This window comes from Hevea brasiliensis, chromosome 14 (genome assembly GCF_030052815.1).
Source record: "Hevea brasiliensis isolate MT/VB/25A 57/8 chromosome 14, ASM3005281v1, whole genome shotgun sequence".
Taxonomy (NCBI): Eukaryota; Viridiplantae; Streptophyta; class Magnoliopsida; order Malpighiales; family Euphorbiaceae; genus Hevea; species Hevea brasiliensis.
Window position 1 is genome coordinate 14,574,116 of NC_079506.1, and position 25,891 is coordinate 14,600,006.

Sequence of the window (25,891 nt, forward strand, 5' to 3'; positions counted from 1 at the left end):
TTAGCTTTTGGGTGGTGATAGGTCCGGTCTATTTTTTTTACAATTATGACCAATAAAAAACATTCGGGGTAACGTACGGCCATGATTACCTTCAAAGAGAGATGAGGCTGTTGCTTCTTGTGCATCTGATTCCATTAATGGTGGGCTAAATTCTGCACTCTTCCCTGTGTGAATCACACTGCTTAAGATCTCGTTTTTAACAAATCAACAATTAAACACGTTATTCAATATTAACAGTGCAATATTACTACACCCTACTGGAAATGCCTTTCACTCTCATTTTACATTTACATATTTAACGTGCATTTAAAGTATCAGAAAAATTTACAAATGACCAAAGAAAAAAAAAGATAAAAGAAGAAAAATGAAATAAGTTGAAGATATGAATAGATACATCTCATTTTCTGTGAAAATTGCCTCTATCAATGAAAGATGAATTTAGTATGAACTCAATTTCATATAATGAAGAATTTAATTATTATTAAATTAAATATTTTTATTAAAATTTATATATAATTAATTAAAGTGAGAAGAATGAGTGTACGAATTTAAATATAAATATTTAATTTAATAATTATTAATTTTATTTTTATATAAAATTAAACTTAAAATAATTATGCACATAATTTTAATATGTTTTTCAAAATTTATACTATATAGTTCACATTATACGAGGACAAGTAGTGCGTACCTCTGAACAGAGCCGGGATCATTGTTTTTGACGGATCTTCCTCTGTTAATGACTTGGATTCCGAGGTTGTTTCTGTATTTATCATATTGTTTAATAAAAATTTTGTAAGAATATAAAACATACTAAATTGATAATAATATAAAAAATGAAAATTTTATTGAATTAATAATTTAATAATTAAGTATATGTTTTATAGTGTAGAAAGTTAAAATTTTAAATTTTAAAAATTCATATCTTCTTTAAATATTAAAATATCAAAAAAATATAAATAGATGAAAATTAAATTAATCCTTCAATAGATTTGAATTAGTCCTTTTTTATTTGTATGTTAAGGTCTCAATTTAATTAATTTGTCAGTAGACTAATATCTAATTGGCTAGAATTATATGTAGTTATTAATAAGGAAATTGACACAACGTGTAGCGCGTAGAGATTGTCACGAAAATAAATGTCCAAAGAGCAACAAAGGTTTAATCCAAAACCTTAATAAGAAAAAGATAAAAATAAACAAAGAAATTTTATTGAAAATTGAAGAAATCTGCAAAGTTATAAAATCTGAATATAATTAGAGTATTTATAGGGTTTAATAGTTCTAAACTAATTAGAATAAGATAACTATTATCTAAAAGTTTTAGATAAATATAAATACAGTAAAAAATCTAGATAAAATAGAAAAATAACTAATCCTAATTGAAATTAAATAACTAATAAATATTTTTATTAAAATAAAATAAAATTAAATGACTATAATGCCCCATATCAGAAATGATCAATTGCTTAACACACAAACTTTTCCAGTGAATCAATAGAAACTAATAAAACTATTAACACATACAACCAGCTTAAATTATCAAAATCATAATTAGAATAAAAGGAAATATATATATATATATATATATATATATATATATATATATATATATATATATATATATATATATATATATAAGCAAATTCACTAAAATATATAATTGAAACATTAAATTAACTTTTTTTTTTAAAGAAAGGCAAATTCTTTAGTTAAATATGCATTGATATTCAATGTGCTCAGCAAAACAATCCGCTCAAATATAATATTTTTTATAATTTATTTGGTTATTATTCAAGTTTGAATTTAAAATTTTACAATTTTAAAAATAATTTCAATGTTATTACCACAAACATAATATCACGAATCATTCAAGTTAAAATCTAAAATCAATTTTAGATGAAAATTCAAAAATATTTTTAATATTTCAAACAAACTTCTCATGCAAAGCCTATATTTGAGCTTAGAGTTTCAAGAGTCGACAATATTAAGACCTTCTTTTTTAAAAAAAAAAAAATTAATTAATAAAGGAGAATTTTTAAGATTCGAATGTTGTATAATGTTATTAATAAAAATTAGAAAATATTTATTTTAATCCCCTTTATTTCACACATTTTTGCTATTGAGTCCTCAAGATTTATTATTTCTAATTAAGTCCTTATACTTGTATTTTAATAACATTGAAAATTTTTGAGTGGAACTAAAATGCATGCAATGCATAGACAGTAAGAAAACTTATAATGAAATAATTAAAAATGAAAGACAATAAACCTCTAAAATATTCTCCCCATATCGAGAATCCCAAGCAATGAATTTCTTTTTCCCCCTGAGGTAAATTCTACTTATGGTATCCCTGAACTTTAAGCGTATATAAAAAATACTTCAACTTTAATTTGTAATAGAAAGTTCAATTGCAATAACATGAAAGCATTTATAATCTCTAACAATTGGTTCACAAGTTGAAAGGATGCGGGATACTTTTTCTGTTAAATTAAAATTGGGATACTTTTCTGTTACAAATGAAAATTAAGGTACTTTTATGTTACACATCTTAAGCTCAAGTATCATGAGTATAATTTACCCCCTACGACTGCAACTAATAGATTCCCTGTATCTCCTTCAACCAAAACAACAACCCTCTCCTTCGATTCTTCTCCTCCTTAGACCTTGCCACATCAATATCTATTTTGCACTAATTACCCAAAACCCCAAATCACAATTCCCTTAGACCAAGTCTCTCCTTCCACTACCACCATCGCCAACAACATTACCACCAAGAAATGCCCCTACACTTCCCTTCGCTATGATCTTCCTGGGGCTACAATAAAAAACATTAATGTCTAGCATATGGATCTTGATGTAAATACTACGCATATCAACAATTTAGGCGCTATCATTCATAATAGCATTGAACTTTTTAATGCCTCACGATGAACTAGGGTTAAGGTTGTTGTTATGGGAAGCAGAGATAACGGTATTAATATTGTCAAGGATGGTCGAGTAAGCTTTGATAAAGATGGTGGCGAAAAAGTGGAGAGAAGCAATAAGAGAGAGCATAAAGCTCGAGGTTTCCCCTATGGTTAATTAAATGGGTAAGTTCTTCTTGTGCACCAAAGTGTGTAAGCTATAAAAAAAAAATAAAGCAAACACACAAAATAACAATATTTACATAGTTCATCATCTTCACATAGGGTTATGTCTACGGATGTGGCATCTTCCATTATCAATAATAAATTATCAATTATAAGTTTAAAGCTAACTATTCATTAACCTAATTATACCCAAGAGAACTCTCACTATATAACTGTTTATAGTAAAAACATTAATTAGTCTTCTCAGTCTCTTCTAGACATAAAATTTATATGAGTTTATAATAGTCACACACATAATTTTAATATATTTTTCAAAGTTTATACTATATAGTTGACATTATATATTATAACCAAAAAATAACAAATAAAGAACTCGATGTTTAATAATGAGGACAAGCAGTGTGATTACCTCCAAACTGAGCCGGGATCATTGTCTCTGATGAATCTCCCCTTATTAATGACTTGGATTCCGAGGTCATTTCTGTATCAACCACATTATTTAATAAAAATTTTATTTAATAAAAAATTTGTAAGAACATAAAACAAATTAAATTGATAATAATAAAATAAATGAAATTTTGTTAAATTAATAATTTAATAATTAAGTATATGTTTTATAGTGTGGAAAATTAAATTTTAAAAATTCTTATTTCCTTTAAATACTTTTAAAATATCGAAAAAATATACAAAGAGAAAATTAACACTTCAATATATTTAAATTGATCCCTTTTTTTATTTTTATATTAAGGTCTTAATTTAATTAATTTGTTAGTAGACTAATATCTAATTGGCTAGAATTATATATGGTTATTTTCTGGGTTGAACTTCATGATCATGCATATCCATAGTTCACTGCAAAAATAATTTTCCTTTTATAAATAGCTATCAATGAATCAATATAAACTAATAAAACTGTTGACATATACAACCAACTTAAATTATCAAAATTGTGATAACAAGCACGCAAATCTAAGGCATATACACAAATCGCACAATCACACAGTATAGAAAACAGAAGAAGAATAACATAGGATTTAATGTGGTTCAACCGTAAGGTCAACGTCCATGGGCAAAACAAGAGAAAAAAGTTTCACTATGATGAAAAGAGTAAGATACAATCACTCAGAATTCCCAAACTCTAACCTCAGTGTATTTCTCGAATATCTTACAACTATACCACAAAAGGACAGAATATTATAATATTTATACTGATCCATACCACGGAGGTGTTGCCCCGCATTGCTAAGGAGATCAGTGGTGGGCTTCGGGTCTAGGCCTATGGGCCTATAGCCTCCGCTATCATCACAGATCTCACTTTTTATCCTAATCGGGTTGCAACGTGAAGTTTTCAGGTTGGGTCACAATTCGGGTTTATGAAAGACATATCAAAAATTCAAGTCATATAAAAATAACAATTCTTCCCATTGGCTTGAATTCTCTCCATCATCAACAAAATAACCACAAACTCTTTGTCTTACCATATGCCCTCACAAGGGCACTACTGAGCACTACAAATACCAACTAAGTCGAAGCAATGCCTAAACTTGCTAACTAAGACTCCCTTTGTCATCATATCTGCTGGATTATCATATGTAGAGACTTTCTGCGCAACTATAGTTCCCTGAGATATAATATCTCGAATGAAGTAATATTTGACATTAATGTGCTTAGTTTGCTCATAGTACATTTGATTCTTTGTGAGATGTATTGCACTCTGGCTGCCACAAAACACTGTTGTCTTGTTCTGTATCAACCCAAGATTGCCCACCAAACCTTGTAACCATAAAGCTTCCTTTACTGCCTCTGCTAAAGCCATATATTCAGCCTCTGTGGTAGACAAAGCAACTATAGCTTGTAATGTTGCCTTCCAATTGATAGCACTTCTAGAGAGAGTAAACAAATAACCTGTCAGAGATCTCCTCTTGTCTAAGTCTCTTTCAAAATCTAAATCCACATAACCAACAACTGAATCACTCATCTTGGCCCTGTCAAATGTTAGACCAACATCTGTAGTACCCTTCAAATACCTTAGAATCCATTTGACTGCCTGCTAATGCTCTTTTCCAGAACACGTCATGTATCTACTCACAATACTAACTGCATGCGAAATGTCAGGTTGGATGCAAACCATAGCATATATGATGCTACCAACAGCACTGGAATAAGGAATATTAGACATATGCTCCATCTTCTTATCTGTTTTTGGTTTTTTGGTGACATGTCTACAGATAATTTGAAATGAGCAACAAATGGAGCAGTCACAGGCTTAGTATTATTCAAGTTGAAAAGCTTAAGCTTTCTCAATATATGGTTATTGAGATAAGAAAAGCTTCCTAACACTTCTATCCCTGGTAATTTCCATTCTCAATATCTTCTTTGTAGCACCAAAATCCTTCATATCAAACTCATCACTCAACTACTTTTTCAAAATGTTAATTTGTGATATGTTTTAGTAATAATAAGCATGTCATCCACATACAACAACAAATAGACAAAGAAATCATCTGAAAGCTTCCTATGATGCACATAACTGTTATATGAACTATGAATAAAGCTATTATGAATCATGAATGTATCAAATCTTTTGTACCATTGCCTAAGCAACTGTTTCAGACCATATAATGACTTCTTAAGTAAGCAAACATGGTTTTTTTATACCTGAAATGACAAATCTCTCAGGTCGACTCATATAAATTTTCTCTTCTAGCTCACCATGAAAAAATGTTACCTTCACATCTAGTTGCTCAAAGCTCTAGATCATGAAGAGCAACCATAGCAAGTAAGACCCTAATAGAACTGTGCTTCACAACTGGAGAAAACACTTCATTAAAGTCAATTTCCTCCCTTTGAGTAAAGCCTTTTACTAATAATCATGCCTTATATTGAGGTGTTTCAAGCCCTGGAGTGCCTTCCTTTTTCTTGAATACCCATTTTTAGCCTACCACTTTCTGTCCCTTAGGTAATGTTATAAGCTCCCAAGTCTGATTCTTGTGAACAGATTCAATTTTTTCACTTATAGTACCGACCCACTGATCTACATCTAAACAAGAAATAGCTTCTTTATAATTACTGGGTTCACGCACATCAACTGTCTCAATAATTGACAAGATAAACACAACTAGATCTGTATATGCATATTTCTATGGGGGTCAAATCTGTCTTCTCTCTCTGCTAGTTGCAATGCTATCATAATGCTATTGCTTAGGTGCATGCTCTTGTTGATCAAGATCTTGCACCTCATTCTCTGAATCACTGGACTGAACTGCTGAAGTATCAATGTCAAGCTCCACTTATTCTCTGACACCGTAATCTGATTATGCTATAGACTTCTCCCTCTGATTATCCAATGAAACAGATTCATTAAATGTCATATCCCTGTTGATAATTAATCCTAGAGGCTTTGGATCATTGCACCACAACCTGTAACCTTTCACTCCAGATGCATACCCTAGAAATATGCATTTTCTTGCACTCGGCTTAAGCTTACCATCCCTCACATGAGCATAAACAGGGCAACCAAACACTCTCAGCTGAGAGTAATTAGTAGGTGAATCGAACCAAATCTCAAAAGGAGTTTTGCACTTAATAGCTATAGATAAAGATCTATTAACCAAGAAACATGATGTATTAATTACTTCAGCTTAGAAATCCTTTTCCAATCTTGAATGTGAGAGCATGCTTCATGCTTTATCACAAAGGGTTCTATTGATATGTTCTACAATACCATTTTGTTGTGGTGTCCTTGCACAAGTGCAGTGGTCTCACTATTTCTTCATTGCTGTAGAATGCATTGAACTCACGATTATAAAATTCCAACCATTATCAGTTCGAAGATGCTTGATCTTCTTTTTTGTCTGCTTCTCAATCATCATTTTCCACTTTACAAAGGTTGAAATGCCTTGTAACACCCTAGGCAAATCCCACATCGACAAAACACGGGAGAGATGCTGGGTTTATAAGTTGATGGTTCGTAACCCCTATTGACGCGTTGTAAAACCGTGAGGGCTTCGGCCCAGAGCGGACAATATCACTAGTGGGCCAAATGTAATGGCCCGGCCCACTAGTGATATTGTCCGCTCTGGGCCAAAGCCCTCACGGTTTTACAACGCGTCAATAGGGGTTACAAACTATCAACTTATAAACCCAGCATCTCTCCCGTGTTTTGTCGATGTGGGATTTGCCTAGGGTGTTACAATCCACCCCCCTTATGGGACTCAGCGTCCTCGCTGAGGTTTGCCCCACCATCGTTCAAGGTTGCACGCGGAGCGGCTCTGATACCACAAACGTAATGGCCCGGCCCACTAGTGATATTGTCCGCTCTGGCCTAGCCCATACTAGGCCTCACAGTTTTAAAACGAGTCAATAGGGGTTACGAACCATCAACTTATAAACCCAGCATCTCTCCCTTGTTTTGTCGATGTGGGATTTGCCTAGGGTGTTACATGCCTCATCTTTTGTTGACAGAAAATACACCCCTACCATCCAAGAGTAATCATCAATCAAAGTCATGAAGTACCTGACACTGCTCTTAGAAGGGATTCTATTAAGACCCCATAAATCTGAGTGGATATAATCTATCGTTCCTCTAGTTTTGCGCACTGCCTTTTTGTCGAACTTCATCCTAGTCTATTTTCCAAACACACAGTATTCACAAAAGTTCATAGATTCTATTATTTGCCCATCTAACAAATTCCACTTGCTCAACATAGATAATCCTCTTTTACTCATATGACCAAGACACAGATGCCACAATTGAGTCTGATTCTGATTATTGCTTTCGGATGCTACTGCAACTTCTCCTGAAACTGTACTGTCCTGAAGAAATATAATTCTGAAACCAAATTGCTCTTCATGAGTACCATAGAACCCTTGCACACTTTGAAAACTCCATTCTCTACATGGTATCTAAATCCATGAGAGTCAAGTGTCCTAAGAGAAATTAGGTTTCTCTTTAGTTTTGGAACATGCCAACACTTTATAGTTTTGACAATGTCATCAAATATCGTCAATATGATGTTATTGATTTCTTCCACAGGTAATGCACGATCATTACCCAGAAACACCTTACCACTTATCTGTTTATAAGTGACAAAACAGTTTTTGTGTGGACACATGTTATAAGTAGTATTAGTATCAAGAATTTAGAAATTTTGTCCATGAACTGAACTCACGGATAAAATTTTCCCAGCACTGTCATCACTATCAGAATCGATAAAGCTATCAACCACATTCGCAGAACTTTTTGGTTGCTTTCCCTTTTTATTTTTCAACTTGGGACAATCTCTCCTATAGTGTCCTTGCTCCCTACACTCAAAACAGTTAGCCTTTTTCATTCTTGACTTAGATCTAGCCTTAGATTTCTTCCAGCTGGAAGAACCCTCCCTTGCATGTGTTCTTCCTCTGCTCACCAAACCTTCCCTCTCAAATCTTTCTCTATTATCTGGAAAATTCTTTTTCAACTCCTTTGATTTTAGAGAATTACTAACATCATCTAGTGAAATACTGTCTTTCTCATACAATAGAGTATCAACATCATTTAGTGAAATACTGTATTTCTCATACAACAGAGTATCAATAAAAGTCTCATAGGAGGGTGGCAAAGAACATAACACAATAAGGGCCTGATCCTCACTATTAATCTCAATATCAATATTCTTGAGGTCATAATGATTGAATTAAATTCATCCATGTGTTCTTTAATAGGCGTACCTTCACTCATTCTTAGATTGTAAAGCCTTTTCTTTAGATATAGGCCATTGGTCAGCCACTTGGCAGAGTACAACTCCTCTAATTTCTTTCATGCGACAGACACTGATCTTTCACCAGTAATCTCGCATAGGACATTATCAGTTATGCTCATGAAAATCACACTCAAGGCTCTCTCTTTCAATTCAACTTTCTCCACCTCTTTCATACCTTTTGAAAAGTTATTCTTAATTGTCTTCCATAGACCTTATAGGATTAAAAAAGATTTGATTTTAATCCTCCACAGGCTGAAACTCGATCCACCATCAAACTTCTTGATCTCATACTTCATTCAAGACGACGCCATATATAAACCCTAGGTTTTATGCACAAAGCTCTGATACCAGTTTGTGATAACAAGTACACAAATCTAAGGCATACACACAAATCGCATAATCACACAGTATAGAAAAAAGAAGAAGAATAATATAGGATTTAACGTGGTTTAACCATAAGGTTTACGTCCACAGGCAAAATAAGAGAAAAATGTTTCACTATGATGAAAAGAGCAAGATACAATCACTCAGAACTCTCAAACCCTAACCTCAGTGTGTTTCTTTAATATCTCATAGCTTTACCTCAAAAGGGCAGAATATTACAATATTTATACTAGTCCATACTGTGGAGGCATTGCATTCGCATCCCCAAGGAGATCAGTGGTGGGTTTCGGGCCTGGGCCTATCGGCCCGTGCCCCACGCTATCACCACAAATCTCACTTTTTATCCCAATTGGGTCATAATGCGAAGCTTTCTAATCGGGTCACAATTCGGGTCCATAAAAGACATATACAAAATTCAAGCCACATAAAAATAACAAAAATCATGACCAGAATAAAAAGAATAATATATATGCAAATTCACTTAATTTATTGAAACATTAAATTAGCCTTTTTTTTTTTCAAAAAGGCAAATTCTATAGTTAAATATGCATTGATATTCAGTGCGCCCAACAAAACAATCCTCTTAAATATAATATATTTTTTTTATCTATATGGTTATTATTGGACTTTAAATTTAAAATTTTATAATTTTAAAAATAATTTCAGTATTATTACCACAAATATAATATCAAAAGTCATTCAATTTAAAATCTAAAATCATTTTTAGGTGAAAATTTTAGAATACTTTTAATATGTCTAAAAAACTTCTCATGCAAAGCCTATATTTGAGCTTAGAGTTTCAAGAGTCGACAATTATTTAGACCTTCCTTTAAAAAAAAAGGTAATTAATAAAGGAGAATTTTTAAGATTCGAATGTTATATATTGTTATTAATAAAAATTAGAAAATATTCATTTTAATCCCCTTTATTTCATGCACTTTTGCTATTGATTCCTCAAATTTATTATTTCTAATTAAGTCCTTATACTTTTAGGTTATGTTTGGTAGAGCGTAATGTAATGTAATATAATCAATTATGTAACACAATTAAAATTGTAATATAATATAATGTAATTCTCATCATATTCCTATATTTGGTTACAAAATAAAAATATAAGTAATATAATGATAATTTTGATTTTAATATTAATTTATTTATAGTATTAATAATAAGTGGTAATAGTTGTAGTGATTGTTAATTAAATGGTAGTGGTGGCTAAATGGTGGTGGTGGTAACAACAGCGATTGTAAGGTGGTCATGGTGGCAGCGGTGGCAAGGTGAGGTAATGGTGGTTTGTAGTGGTCAAGTGTTGATAGAGGTGACAATGGCATAGTGGTGATGGTGGTGCTCAAAAAGGAGGGGGGGGGGGGGGGGGGGTGGGGGCGGCGCCGGGACGGTGAGGGGAGGTGATGATAATGGTGGTAATAGCAATGGTGATCGGATAGTAGTAGTGTTGGTAGTGTTAATAATAAATTAAAAAAAATAAAAAAAAAAGTAATCATAAATACATTCATTTTTTGCATGCAATGATCATTATATTACTTTAAACATAATTGAATATATTATGTAATTTTCAGTCCATTACATCAAATTTTTTATGTTACCAAATAATATAATCAAGTATGCAATATAATTACGATTACATTACACTTTTGATTACATCATATCAAATATAATCTTATTTTAATGACGTTGAAAACTTTTTACTGGAACTAAAATGCATGCAAAAGCATAGATAGTAAGAAAATTAATTTTTAGATAATTAAAAATTAAACACAATAAAACTCTAAAATATTCCCCCATATCGAGAATCCCTAGCAATGAATTTCTTTTCCTCCTGGGGTTAAATACACTTATGGTATCCCTGAACTTAAGGTGTAAATAAAAATACTTCGACTAATAAAAACTTCAATTGAAATAACATAAAATCTCTAACAATTGGTTCACATGTTAAAGGATGTGAAATACTTTTTCTGTTAAATAAAAGTTCGGATATTTTTCTATTATAAATTACAATTGGGGTACTTTTGTGTTATACATCTTAAGTTCAATTACCAAGCGTCTAATTTACCCCCTACAATTGTAACTAGTAGATTCTCTCCATCTCGTTCAACCAAAACAACAACCCCCTTCTTTCTCTTCTTCTCCCCCTTAGACCTTGCCACATCAATATATGTTTTGCACTGATACCCCAAAACCCCAAATCCCAATTCCCCTAGACTAAGTCTCTCCTTCTATACCACCATAGCCAACAGCATCACCACCAACAAATGCCCCTACACCTCCCTTTGCTATGATCTTCCTAGGGCTACAATCAAAGACATTAATGACAAGCATGTGGATCTTGATGCTAATAACATGTTCCTTTGCATATCAACAATTAAGGAGCTATCATTCATAAAAGCATTGACCTTGTTAATGCCTTACGACGAACTAGGGTTAAGCTTGTTATTATGGGAAGCAGAGATAATGGTATTATTATTGTCGAGGATGGTTAGAGATGGTGGCAAAGAAAGGGAGAGCATAAAGGTCGTGGTTTCCATTATGGTTAATTAAATGGGCAAGTTCTTGTTGTGTACTACAGAAGTGTATAACCTATAACGAAATAAAGAGAACACACAAAAGAACAATATTTACATTGTTTACCCTTTTCATACAGGGTTATGTCTATGGGCATGCTATATTCCACTATCAATAATAAATCATTAATTACAAGCTCAAAGCTAACTGCTCATCAACCCAATTATATCCAAAAGAACCCTCTCTACATAATTGCTCATTAGTAAATATATTAGTTATTCTTTTCAGTTTCCTCTAGATATAATCTAACATATTTATACTCCAACTATTGCACTATAAAGGGTGTCTTTAACTATATGGGTAAGAACCCTCTCACCAATGGATAAGAATTTTTTTTTCTTGAATTCTATATCCTTTCTATATTTTAGGCCAAAGCCTCTTCTCTTTCATGGGACTACAATGAGTGAGAGCCTCTTATCGATGAGCAAAACTAAATCCTCAGTAATTGGTAAAGCCATTCACTTCATGGGCTGAAAACTACTCTCTTCAATGGGTGAAGTCACTCTCCATGGGCAAAGCCCCTCTCTATGAGCAAAGTTAAATAACTTTCATAATATTTCTATTTATAGTATTAATCACCTCAATTTTAATTTAATTAAGAATTCAACTCAATTTAAGAATAATATTAAATAGGAGTTTTTCTCTATATAGGAAATACACATTCATCCTACTGAAAAATATTTCTCTTACTCAAATTAGAAAAATGTCTCTTCAAATTCCATTAAGATTTTGAGTCACAAATCTAAAAGTTATTTTCTCACTCAATTTATTGAATATGGATGAAGATTTGAGTTGTTTGTGTTATTTGAATTAGATAATTTATTTATTTTATTTGGATTAGAGAAATTTTGAGTTGTTTAGGTAAGAAAAATTGGAGAAATTGTAAGTTGTTTGTCATTCTCAAAGATTGAGAGAGGAAGTGTTTGGGTAGTTTGCAGACACACACACACGAGAAAGTTTGGATAATTTGGAAAAATAAGGAGTACAGAGAATAGTAGTTTACAAAGAGAAACATTAGTCACTTCTAAAAAAAATTAGAAAAAAAATGAGTCACTTCTACTTTTTTTTTCTTTCCTTTTTTAACAAGATTTTTTTTTTTTAATTTTCTTTCTTAATTAACACCCTTTGTCACTTAGTTTTTATTAAGGTCGAAAAAGTTTTAATTTTATCAAAAATAAAATTTTAGTGCTTAGTTATATATGATAATATTCAAATTACTCAAATCACAAAAACTAAAGAGTTTAAAAGTAGATTTTTTTTTTCTAAAAGTTCCCTTTTTCTTTGAAAAAATTTTAGGGTAAAAATAGATATGATTATGTGACCGGATTAAATTATAAAATAATTTTATAAATCCAATCCATTGTCTATAACTCTAATTTGGGATAATTCAATTATTGTAGAGAAATTAAATCGAATCTAACTTTACTTTTAAAATTAGTTTAAGGTGAGAAGATTTGTCCATGAATATATTATTCTAAATCAATGTAGGACAATGTACTCTTTTACGCCTAGACATGAAATGAAGCTATTCCAATAGTTAGCTTTTGAGTGTTGATAGGTTCAGTCAATTTCTATTTTCTCTATAATTATGACCCATAAAAAACATTCGGGGTAACGTACGGCCATGATTACCTTCAAAGAGAGATGAGGCTGTTGCTTCTAGTGCATCTGACTCGTTTAATGATTGGCTAATTTCTGCACCCTTTCCTGTGTGAATGACACTGCTTAAGAACTCGTTTTAAACAAAATAAACAATTAAATATGTTATTCAATATTAAGAGTGCAATATTACTAGACCCTATTAAAAATGCCTTTCGTTTTCATTTTACATTTACATATTTAACAATTTATAATACGATTTGCTTTTAAAATATCACAAAATTTATAAATGACCAAAGAAAAAAAAATAGAAAAACGAAGTACATTGAAGATATGAGGAGATATATCTCATTTACTAGGCCGTAGTTTCTGTGAAAATTCTCCATCAGTGAAGGATGAATTTAATATAAATTCAATTTTATATAATAATAAATTTAATGATTATTAAATAAAATATTTATATTAAAATTTATTTAGAATTAACTAAAATAATTATAATGAGAATACGGATTTAAATATGAATATTTCATTTAATAAAATTAGATAAAGAACTCCATGCTTAATGACGAGCACAAGTAGTGCGATTACCTCTAAACTGAGACAGGATCATTGTTTCTGACGGATTTCCCTCTGTTAATGACTTGGATTTCGATGTCGTTTCTGTATTAACCACATTATTTAATAAATTTTTTATAATAACATAAAACATGCTAAATTCATAATAATAATATGCACTACATAGATGACACCTTCAGACATGAATCTGAATTATATTTCAGCAAAGTATATTTATACTATATTTGGGACAATGCTTTATTTATATATATATATATATATATTTGAGGCAAGTGGTAACTTTTTGGAGGTAACTCTGCATATATGTATGATAAGTATTTTTATTGCTTTTGGGCCGTTAGTATCATCGTAGAGCTCAAGATGTCAACTTTACTTTTAGACTGCTAGAGTTTATTTTATACGTTTGAGATGCTAGCATTATTTATAGGAAATATATTATGAGTGTATGCGGATGTTATAAATTTTATGATATTTCAGTTGAAATTATTTCAACAACATTGTTACAGCATAAATTTTTATTTTAGCTTAATAAAGTGATCTTGAAAAAAATGATATTTATTCAGCTAATGTATTTTAATTTACCATGTGATATTATTAAGTGTCAAAACCTTATATACTGCCTTATATTATTTATTTATCTGCTCAGTGAATATATACTCACCCCTTTATTTTAATTTTTCATAGCTTTTGGTGTCTTCCTTTCTATTAGCCTTTTGTCTTTGTGGACTCTATTTATTTATTTTTTTATTGGATTTCTGGTGTAAGTATAAATATAGAGGTTATGACTACTAGAAATTTATTAATATATTCTTGATCCTCACATAGAGGAAAATCTATAATTATATTTTTGGATGTTCTTGATTGGATTAGCATCATTTCAATTAACTGTGATAAGAATGTTAGATAAATTTATGTATGTCCTTATTTTAGTGGGTGTTCATATTTCTGTTAGCAATATTTCAGGGAAAACTCCGTCAATTGCCTGAGTCGCAATCCTTTTTATAAGTTAGGGACAAGTGTGACATTTATAATCAATTTAGGCATTGTGATTAGGGACCTAAAAGTTATTTGGGCTAGATGGGCTGAGTGTTACAATGGTTATTCAAGCCGCCTGAGTCAGAAAATTTTAGGCTGTAAGGAAAGGGTTACTCTTGGTGGTTACTTAATGGCAAACTTTTGAGCTCTCTTAAATTTTCTCCCTCCTTCAGGTTAGTAAACTCTATCTCTCTCTACAAACTCTCCCTATTATCCACACATCCTCTATCTCCATTTTTTACTGTCCTCTGAGAAAATTAGCACTCTATTCTCCATACATCTTGGGGTCTCGTTTGCTCTCCCTCTGTACAACTTCTGCCAGCCAACACAACCTAGATAACAAAACAATGCCTTTGGCCGAGAAAATTCTTCTTTTACAAAGAATACTACTTAATACACCCTAAGAGCATCACATCACAGCTTTAAGAATCCATTTCACTAGTCCAATCTCTTCAAATATTAATAAGTTCTTCACCAATAAGATCTTAACACCATTGTCATCTTTGCCATCAAAACAACCACGATTATATATATATATATATATATATATAAAATCTTTTGAGCTAAAATTACAATTTTACATTTTAAGAATATTTGTTTATAAAATTTCTCTTAACTTTATTTTATTTCAATTAATTATTTTGATTTTCATCAAATACTACTAAAATCAATATTTATCAGTATATAAATAAATATAACTAATTTTTTTGTCAAAATAAATAATTTAATCCATTGAAATTTACTTAATTTAAATTAAATAAAAATTAAAATTGTTCCCGCGCATTGCGCGGGTAGATAACTAGTTCTATTCTCTTGAGAAATTAAAATAGAAATCATGAAATCATGATAAATTTTACTTTTTTTTTTCCTTAAATTTCCGAAGAAAAATTTTATACTTTTGGGCCGTAGCTTCCCATCAAAACCCATTTTCTCATCAAACCTCGTTTTTCCGACATGAAAATTAAATCCAAAGCCACTGCCATCTTTTGTTGCACATTTGGTCGAGGTGAGCTTAGTTGGATTGGGTAAATGGGTTATCTTTGATTTTAAAGAATATGATGCAGATTTGCCTGCATTTGTCATCATTGTGGAAGCCGAAGAAGAAGCATGTGGGTACCTTTCTGTTAAATTGAATTCGAGATACTTTTATGTTATTCATCTTTAAGTTCAGTGAGTATAATTTACCCCCTTAATGCATGTGTATCATCTCTCACAATCATGTAGGATAGCACACTACTTTTATGTGCATCTAAATATTTCATAATCTTTCCTATCCTTCTCCTCCTTAGACCTTGCCACATCAATATATGCTTTGCACTAATACCCAAAACCCCAAATCCCAATTCCCCTAGACCAAATCTCTCCTTTCATTACCACATTGCCAACAACATCACCACCAAGGAATGCCTCTACACCTCCCTTCGCTATGATCTTCCTAAAAGCATGTGGATCTTGATCTAAATAACCTGGTTTCTTTGCATATCAACAATTTAGGACCTATCAATCATAAAAGCATTGATCTTATTCATGCCTCACGACGAACTAGGTTAGGTGGCTATATGGGAAGCAGAGATAATGGTATCATTATAATTGAGAATATAAATAGATTAAAATATAATAACTTCTTTATCTAAATCCGATCCATTGTTGACCCAATTCATCAGATAATTCAATTACCAACTGACAAAAGAATTCAGGGTAACTGGTATGATTACCTTCCAAGAGAGGTGAGGCCGTTGCTTCTAATAATGCATCTGATCTCTTGAATGATGGGCTAAATTCTTCACTCTCCCCTGTATGCATAACAATCCTTAAGATCTCGCTTTTAACAAAATAAGCAATTAAATAAGAACTGTCATTCAATTTTGGCGTTGCAATAATGCTATGATTACACCTTATAATTTAAAAAAAAAAAGCATTTATTATAAATTCGATTTTATATGAATATTTCATCTAATAATTATAAATTTTATTTTTATATAAAATTAAGTTTATATTAAATGCATTCTAACACATTATTAATTTAGTTAACACAAATCAAATTTCTTTATATTTAAAAATGTTACTTTCACATCCTAAAAAAATGTTATTTTCACATGAGAAAGAAAAAAGAAAGAAGAAAAATAACCTTTAAGTAAACATAAAAAATATATATAATAAAAACAATATACAGGTGCAGTGTTTTTTTTTAATATATATATATATATATAATATTCTGAGGTAAAATAAAATATTTTTAAATAAGAAATAAAAAAGAAAATTCACCATAAGAAAAAAATGCATAAAAGGAGAAAAAACCAAATATATTGGATAAAAAAATGAATAATTTTATTCATTTAAATCTTAAAGAGTGTTTGGTATGAGATTAATGTTATTTAAATATTTAAAAATACTAAGTTAATTTTTCACCTCATTAATATTTATACCTTCTTATGGGCTAAATATTAACTTAAAACCTAAGTTAATAATTACACTCTTTAAAAATTAAAACTTATCAGAGTAACCTTTAACCTTTAATTTTTTTTAATCTTCTACCAAATACATTCTAATTAAAATTTGAATTAAAAATTTCACATATAATTTCAATATTAGTATTATATTTTAAATTTAAATTCTAACTGTTCAAGGTATAATTTAAAATCTCACCGCATGGAGTAAAAATGCCTTCCCAAGAATCTCGCTCGGTGTTTTCCCATTCCAATATATCTTTCCACCAGCTCTCCTCACCCTTGATCTTCCTCAATTTCGTGTGGGAAGCTTTGCTAATTGGAAGACTCTTGAGATTTGGGCAATAGTAAAAGCTCATCCATTCCATTTCTTGCGCAATGGATAACACATCTGAGATTCTATCCAATTGAGGTAAGAAATGAAGAGAAATCTTCTTCAAGGGTAGGTTAATATGTTTGATCTCATTCTCAGAATCAATGCCGCTCACTAATCTGGTGACTTGGGAGCAATCTTTAACTGTGAGCTCTTCAAGGCAGGAAAGATTTGCTAGCAATCCTGGTGTGAAAATGGTGGTCAGCTGGGGACACATGTACAGTGTCAAGAATTTTAGTGCTTTCAAGCTACTGTTATCCAATCGCCCCTCCCATATACTCCTTAAACTCCTCGCATAATATATATACAGATATTCAAGTGACTGAAGACCAACTTCTCTTTCTCCAGAAGCATTGCTTACCATTTGATCTCCATTTATGATTGCTTGAAGCTTGTCACATTCCCCTGCTACACAACACTTCAATTGGGTCATATTTGTGATCTCAAATTCTGAGAACTTCTCAACAGTCGTATTGCGGTCCAAGAAAAAAGCAGATGCGTGTCTGAGCACTTTCTTGATTTCTTCAGGTGCACCTTTACCATTTACATGCTTCAAGCATTTATCATATCGTCCTAACTCAATCTCAGCATCATGAGGGAGTCTACGAATGATGCGATTGGTATGATCACCAACAGTAAACTTGAAATGTGATAATGGTGGAGATGTTGGTATGGTATTCCAATTAAAATGGCTCAGTAGTTCCACATTAGGGAAGTAGAACTGAAGTGTATCTAATGTCTTCAATGTGCTAACATCCAAAACAACACGTCTCACGGATGCCTTCCACCGATTATCTTCTGGACTCACATCAATACATAAATTTTTTAACTCGGTTAGATTTGGTATAAACCCATCAGGAATCATATTTGTTTGCTGATTGAAACTCAGGGGTTCACGAAATGACACTTTTAAGGATGTGAGATTCTTTAATCGTTCAACTTCCTTTGGTAGTGCTATGATCTGTGTCCCTTCAAGATGAAATACCTCAAGGCAACTGAGATTTCCAATTCTGGATGGTAATAATTTTAACAGAACACAGTGATTCAAAGAGAACCTTTTAAGTTTGACTAAATCGAAAAGAGGATCCGGCAAATACTTAATGGGAGTTCCAGATAAGTTTAGGATTTGTAGAGCAAGCATACCATGGAAAAATGAGTCGGATATTGTCCTTAATTTGAGGTTTCTTTGCAGGAACAATGCTTGGGCTTTGGGGCAGCTCAGATTCTCTGATAACTCAGTTAGCTTATTATCCATCAGGTAAATCTCATGAAACTCTTTCCAATCCACATCCTTTGGTAGCTCAGTCAATTTACTATCGTTTCTCATAAGAAACAATCCTTCTATGGATGGAAAAACATGTTCTAGTAATATACAGCGATCTATCTCATGTAGCGTGAAGAACTGACCATCCTCGGACCTCTCCAACAGGCCAGCAGTGACAAGAGTTTCAAGAACATTTCGGCCTTTCTGATACGTATCTGTCAGGTCATCAGATATCCAGTTGTCTATCAATGACTTTCTTGCAATCTTCTCGTTCTCAAAAAACAGTGCACCATTTTTCAAGCATCTTCTAGTTGTATCATCAGGAAGACGAAGATAGCTGAATTTTAACACATTAACCATGATGTGTTCTAATTCTTGTTCAGGAGATGCAGCCTGCATGTTCAATGTTTCAATCGCGTTGTTCCAAACATCAACATCAGATTCATCTTTCAATGCCTTTGACATTAGGAAGATGGCATGCGAATGGTAGCAGCACAAGTCAACTACTTTTTGAGCCAGTGGTTGAAGGTTAGAAGAATAAATACTTTCACCAACATTCTCCCAAAACAATTTACACAATCGCGTTGCTTTGCTCCAATGCAGGTTACTAGCTTCAGTTATTTCCTTGAGTTCTGTAAATTATTTTAAGACATCAGATTTTTGTCCGGTACTGTGGCTTGCATTTGGTATTTAATTAAAAGCATATGGAATTTAAAACTTTCACGAAGAAATAATAATGGCCAACTCTTAATCTCCGCTCTAAATGCTGTTGTTATCACTTTTGTGTATATATATATATATAAAAGATGTCAAAAAAGAAGTATAAGAAATTCAAATTGCAAAATATTAATATACCTTGAAAAGGAGAAGAAGTTGTTTCTGACATATCTCCCGCTTTTGATGATCTGGATTCTGACGCCTTTCCCGCATTAACTATTTATAGAATTGCTTATAATTAAGCCCTCCATGTAACAAAATATCATATTCGGACAGATCTAAATTATATATATATATATATATATATATCCATGTGTTAGTTTTCTTACTTAAACACGGTCCATCATGGATTCAAGACACAAGAGACATGGTGAGACTTATCTATTAAATATATAGGTCTCATATATTTTTGTTTTGAATTCATAATGGACCAGATTTAGGCAAGAGTTTCTTTATATATATATATATATATATATATATATCTATTAAATACTTCCACGAAAAATTTGCCACATATTATCTTTCATGCAAATACAGCTTAAAAAAAAAAAAACACTATGCAAATGCAAAATTAAGCGAGCTGTCTAAATGAAAACTTTGTCAAATAGATGTAATAAAACCTCTGTGATTGCCACATTCCGATTTCAATCCTATGTTTTCTACATCGTCCAAGATTGAGATGTGAAATTTATAATCGATGTAGAATATATCTAGAAAAATTAAAGGCTTAGTTGAGTTGAGTATGTTAGTCCAATTGATAGGATAAGAGCCTCTCTCCCCTATGAATTAAATTAATTTTTTTTTTTTAAAAAAGGGGGAAATTCTATATTTAAATATGCATTGATATTCAATGTGCTTAGCAAAATTATCCGCTCCAATATAATATCTTTTTTTTTTTTTTTGGTTATTATTGGAGTTTAAATTTAAAATTTTAAAATTTTAAAAATAATTTCAATATAATTACCGCAAAAATAATATCACGATTCATTCAATTTAAAATCTAAAATAATTTTTAGGTGAAAATTTAAAAATAATTTTAATATGTCTACCAAACTTCTCATGCAAAGCCTATATTTGAGCTTAGAGTTTCAAGAGTCGACAATTATTTAGACCTTCCTTATTTTAATATGTCTAACAAAAAGAAAACCAGAGTTCCGCCAATGAGTTTTAACTCTTTAATACTTATTTACAAAATTATAAAATCTCAAATTCGTGTTTCAATAAAAGCCTAAAAGCCTAGTTATATATTGAAAGCAATTAGATGAAAGAAAGCCTATTTTGCCCTATTATTTTGATGTAATACTAATTAGTCCTAATTTTTTTTTTTTTACAAAAAGGAAAAACTCTTAAGCTTCATTCATGTGTAATTAAATGATACTTACATTCAAAATTAATAACAAAAAAATCAATCAAATGATCACAATATATTTGAATTTTTTAAATACTCTCCATTGATTAAAAAAAAAAATGCCTCCATGGAAAACCTTTCTCCAAAAATTTGAAAAAAAAATAAGCAAAAAATGTTTTCATTGGAAAAACAAAATGGAAACAAATCTGTAAGAATTTAACTTCGTAATATTACTTTTGTGGGGAAATGTTACCTTCCGCAACCCATAATTCATTAGAGGGCATTTTTCCTTCAAGAGCTTCAACTATCTGCATTGCATAGCAGTGGTAATTAAAAGGTTATACATTTACAATGTAATTTCTCAAATTTTAAATGCTTTGAAAGACAATTTGCAGCAAATAAAATTTGATATTTAAATTTTTACCTGTTTCATTCTTGGTCGAAATTCAGGAGGCCTATATACGCTAACAGCAGCACAATAAATCATTAGCTCCATTTCACTTTTTATATAATCTCCCTTCAATGCGGAATCAACAAGACAACTGTAATTGATTTCAACTGAATCTCCTTTGAACATAAAAGGCTTTGCCTGAATGATACAAGTATTATACAAGTTTCATATTCTTAAAAAGTCAATACTAAGATAGATTTGTTCAAGTAAAATAATTTACACCATTATAGAGAAAGAATTTTTCATACCTAGACCTGATTCATCATACAACTAAGACACAAATATGTGGAATTCATGTATTTAATAGGTGAATTCCACTATACATTTTGTGTTTTAGATTCATAGTGGACCGGGTCTAGGCAATAATTTCCATATAGAGAAGTGTCTTACCCAATTGACAATATCAACTCGATGTTCATCGAAAATTTTTCTTCCAGTAATAAGTTCTAGAAGCACAACACCGAATGAATAAACATCTGACTTTTCAGAAATTTTTTGAAGAATATTTTCATCCTTTTGATGATAATAATCTTCTGGATCCGCATAGCTGCACTTTGTACATAAAATAATAGTTAAAAAAATTCAAAATCACTGCTATCCAAAAATTACATTTTTTTTTTCAATTTCACTTCTTTTTTTTTTAAACTATTCTAGAGGTAGACTAAATAATAGCAATATTGTGATTATCCTTAGCAAGGAAAAAGTTAATTAACTTTAACTCGGGTTAAAACTATTTCTAAAGCAAAATTTGAACTAAAGCTCAATCAACTAAAACAAAAATCATCAAATCTCTTACACATTGGTTCTCTTCCAACAAGAGCTGATGTGAGTGAGACTATTAGTGTTTGGAAATAAGTTGGCCAGTCCAAAATCTGCAATCTGAACAAAATAGTAGTGTGAGCTAATTTATTTTGGATTTATATAGGATTCTATATACTTAACCTTTGTATTATCTCAGACAAAATTAATTGACACTATGTAAATTAATGGATTCAGTGTATATGGTGCAAGACAACCAAACATGCATAGAATATTAAAAAAAAAAATCAGTATTTAGCTCAGGTTTCAATATGGCACTTTATTGTCCTATTACAAGGACTTGTTTGAAATTTGCCTTGAAATAACACATATGAGAGGAACACTGGACCACCTCTGTTTCTCATCAATAAGAAAAGGATGGATGCATACTATCAGTCTATGACAGTCTTCATAAATATAAAACTTGGGAAACATGGTTGTTGTATATATTTATTTATTTATTTACCTTTTCACATGGTTTCTGACCATGAAATTTATATGGAATAGCCTTTAGGCTATATTGATTATTCTAATATAAATTTTGTATGCCACTTAAAAAAAGTCTCTATATGGCCTTAAACAAGCTCTGAGGGCCTAGTTTCATAGCCTCACTTCATTCCTTACCTCACTTAGCTTCACTGCATCAAAAGTAGACACCTATTTGTTCATTTATTAGCAAGCTAACATTACATTATTGTTGTTAATTTATGTTGATGATATTTTAGTTATATGTTCAAATGGCAACAAACTTGAATGGTTCCTATGCAAGCTAAAAGGTGCATTCCCAAATTGCGATCTAGAGCCATTAAAATATTTTCTGGGAATTGAAGCAAAACAATTGCCATCCGAGTTATTGCTATCACAACATAAATATATTACAGACCTTTTGGAGCATGCTCAAATGGCATCCTGCAAGTCCTGTTTAACACCAACGGCTACAGCTCCTTCTTTAACGAAGATAGGTAGCAAACCTTTTGAAAATGGTGAATTGTATCGACAAATGGTTGGTTCCTTATAGTATCTAATACTTGACTAAATAATGCATTCTCCATTAACAAACTATGTCAATTTTTGCATCAACCTACCACCGAGCGTTGGCAAGCTATTAAGCGCCTCTTGCGCTATTTTTGACATATAAGTAGCCAGGTAATTTTTTTTTGCAAATATTCACCAAGTGACTTAATATGCTACTCAGAGAGTGATTAGGGAAGATGTCCAAATGACCGGTGATCAACGAGTGGGTATGTAGCGTACCCTGGTAAAAATCTTATTTCATGGGCTACCAAGAAACAACCAACAATAGCAAGGTCATCAATTGAAAGCGAGTATAAGGAAATAGCTAATGCTATAGCAGAATTGATTTGGATTAAATCTTTACTGTTGGAACTTGGTTTTCCCGCACTGAAACCTGTAATCATTTGGTGTGATAACATAGGATCCATTTACTTAAGTGCAAACCCGATCTTTCATGCTCGCACTAAGCACATTGAACTTGACTATCATTTTATCCATGAGCAAGTCCAAAATTGGCAATGTGCAAGTTCAATTAATCAATTCAGAAGATGAAATTGATGATATTATGACCAAACCTTTGGGTTGAGTGGTTTGAAAAGCACTACAACAAGCTGAATTCTCAATCCCTTTCGTCATCAGCTTGAGGGGTGTTAGGATAATGATACTATTTGTTTTTATTATCTTCATACACTTGTATGATATCATATACATCTAAATACAATTTCCTTATTATTCAAAACTCCACAAGATGCACCCTAGTTTCTCCATTATATTCTAAAGGATATGCCGTTAAAGGTGCCCTAAGCAATTATTGTGCTTGTTTTAGCATTAAATTATGAGCTTTCCCATAAAAACATTAAATATTTTCCTATCTTTGTATGTTTTAAAGTAAATTCATTAGGTACGTTTATCTACCGTTAGATTGAATTTTTGCACATAGATTTGTGCACTCTATATATACACTTTAATTAATTCTATACATATCTCTATACAAATATTTAATCTAATGGTAATTAAACCCATTCTCATATGAGCTCGAGCTTATATTAGATGCACCAAATTCATTAATTCTTGGTCTTTGCCATTATTATTTTTCTAAATAATATTTTAACCATATTTAGCAATTAAACATCAATAAATTAAAAATTTTTCATTCACTAATAATATCTTAATCACAAAATCCAAAATTACAATTTGAAAATCTAAAATTAAAAATCCTAAATTTTAAACTCTAATATTTTGAAGTTTATACTGAAAATAAAAAGTTGTTAAAAAAAATTAGAAAAAGTAAGTCGCTAAAGAATGCATAGGGATATACGTAATATCATAGAATGAATGGCTAAACATATGTTTGATGGATATAAATATAATAAATGCCTAAAAAAATATAGTAAGATTATCAATACTTACATGAATGAAAAGTTATATTTGTTATTAAATTACCTTACCTTTCTTCTTATGTAATAAACAAAAATACAGTAACTTTTTTTTTTCACTCAAAAAATACTGTACCTTTGGTGTGAAATCATTGTCTAAGAGAATATTGTCTGATTTGATGTCTCCATGAATGATTTTAGGATAACCTGAACATTTATACGGAAAGAGTAAAAAATTTAAATATAAAATAATTTAATTATGTTAAAAAAGAAGAAAAATGAAAATATATCTCTCATTTTATAAAATATAGAATACTCACATTCGTCATGAAGATGTGCTAAACCTCTCGCAGAGCCTACGGCAATTTTCATTCTTTTTGACCAGTTCAAATTTGATCTTCTATATTCATCTATGATGCCATTTGTCATTTGCAAGATCGATCAAAATCATAGATCAAAATCATATACTTACGGCTGCCCAGACACTAATATATACTGACAATCCAAATTATGTGTATATACTCACCACTTAGATGAAATCTCAAAGATTTGTTGGGAACAAACTCTAAAACAAGCAATCTATCGGCTTCTTCACAGCAGTAACCAAGCAGCTTAACAAGATTTGGGTGAGACACAATGCCAAAGTCCTTAATCTGATTCTTGAATTCTTCTTCCTGCTTTTCATCCTGCTTATATTTGAGTTTCTTAATAGCAATATTGACCTCAACTCCTGGAAGGTATCCCACATAGACATCACCAAAATCACCAATGCCAACGAGTTGTATATTGGAGAAATGTCTAGTTGCAATTGCTAGTTCTTCAAATTTGAATTTCCTGGGTTCACATGCTTGAGAAAGAGCAAGTTTTTATCATACAATTTTTTATGGAGGCATTATTAAATAGAAATGTAATTGAAAGAACAGGTTTTATCATTATAAAATGTATATGCCAAAACATTACCTGGGCTAAATGACTCAGTACTGCTCATCTTGTCCTCGCAGCGATATTCATAAGAAGTTGTAGGGTTTCGCTAGCAATATTGCAACCGGAGAGAAGTATGCTAGCTGTTAGAGTTATTAGAGGGGGGGAAGCGGGGC

At 31.3% G+C, this 25,891-nt stretch overlaps 1 protein-coding gene across 1 annotated transcript; it reads right to left on the minus strand.

Moving 5' to 3' along the window:
* LOC110661343 (uncharacterized) lies at nt 1-25,891 on the minus strand. The gene is made up of 16 exons (XM_058134318.1): nt 25,755-25,891; nt 25,321-25,641; nt 25,115-25,204; nt 24,931-25,001; nt 22,403-22,485; nt 21,997-22,153; nt 21,580-21,744; nt 21,409-21,463; nt 19,946-20,023; nt 17,653-19,722; nt 16,722-16,799; nt 13,984-14,055; nt 13,429-13,503; nt 3,501-3,572; nt 692-763; nt 1-164 (listed from the first exon to the last, which is right to left on the minus strand). The coding sequence occupies exons 1-16, from the start codon at nt 25,780-25,782 to the stop codon at nt 1-3; spliced, it is 3,651 nt and encodes a 1,216-aa protein (XP_057990301.1). The 5' UTR covers nt 25,783-25,891.

Bases quoted from the DNA above. Each gene is read 5' to 3' on its own strand.
- LOC110661343 (XM_058134318.1), bottom strand. From the start codon at position 25,782: ATGAGCAGTACTGAGTCATTTAGCCCAG. The intron at 21,464-21,579 runs GTAAAAATTTAA...TATGCAATGCAG, and splicing joins TTCGACCAAGAATGAAACAG to ATAGTTGAAGCTCTTGAAGG. The intron at 14,056-16,721 runs GTAATCATACCA...TGGTTAATACAG, and splicing joins GGCCTCACCTCTCTTGGAAG to AAACGACATCGAAATCCAAG.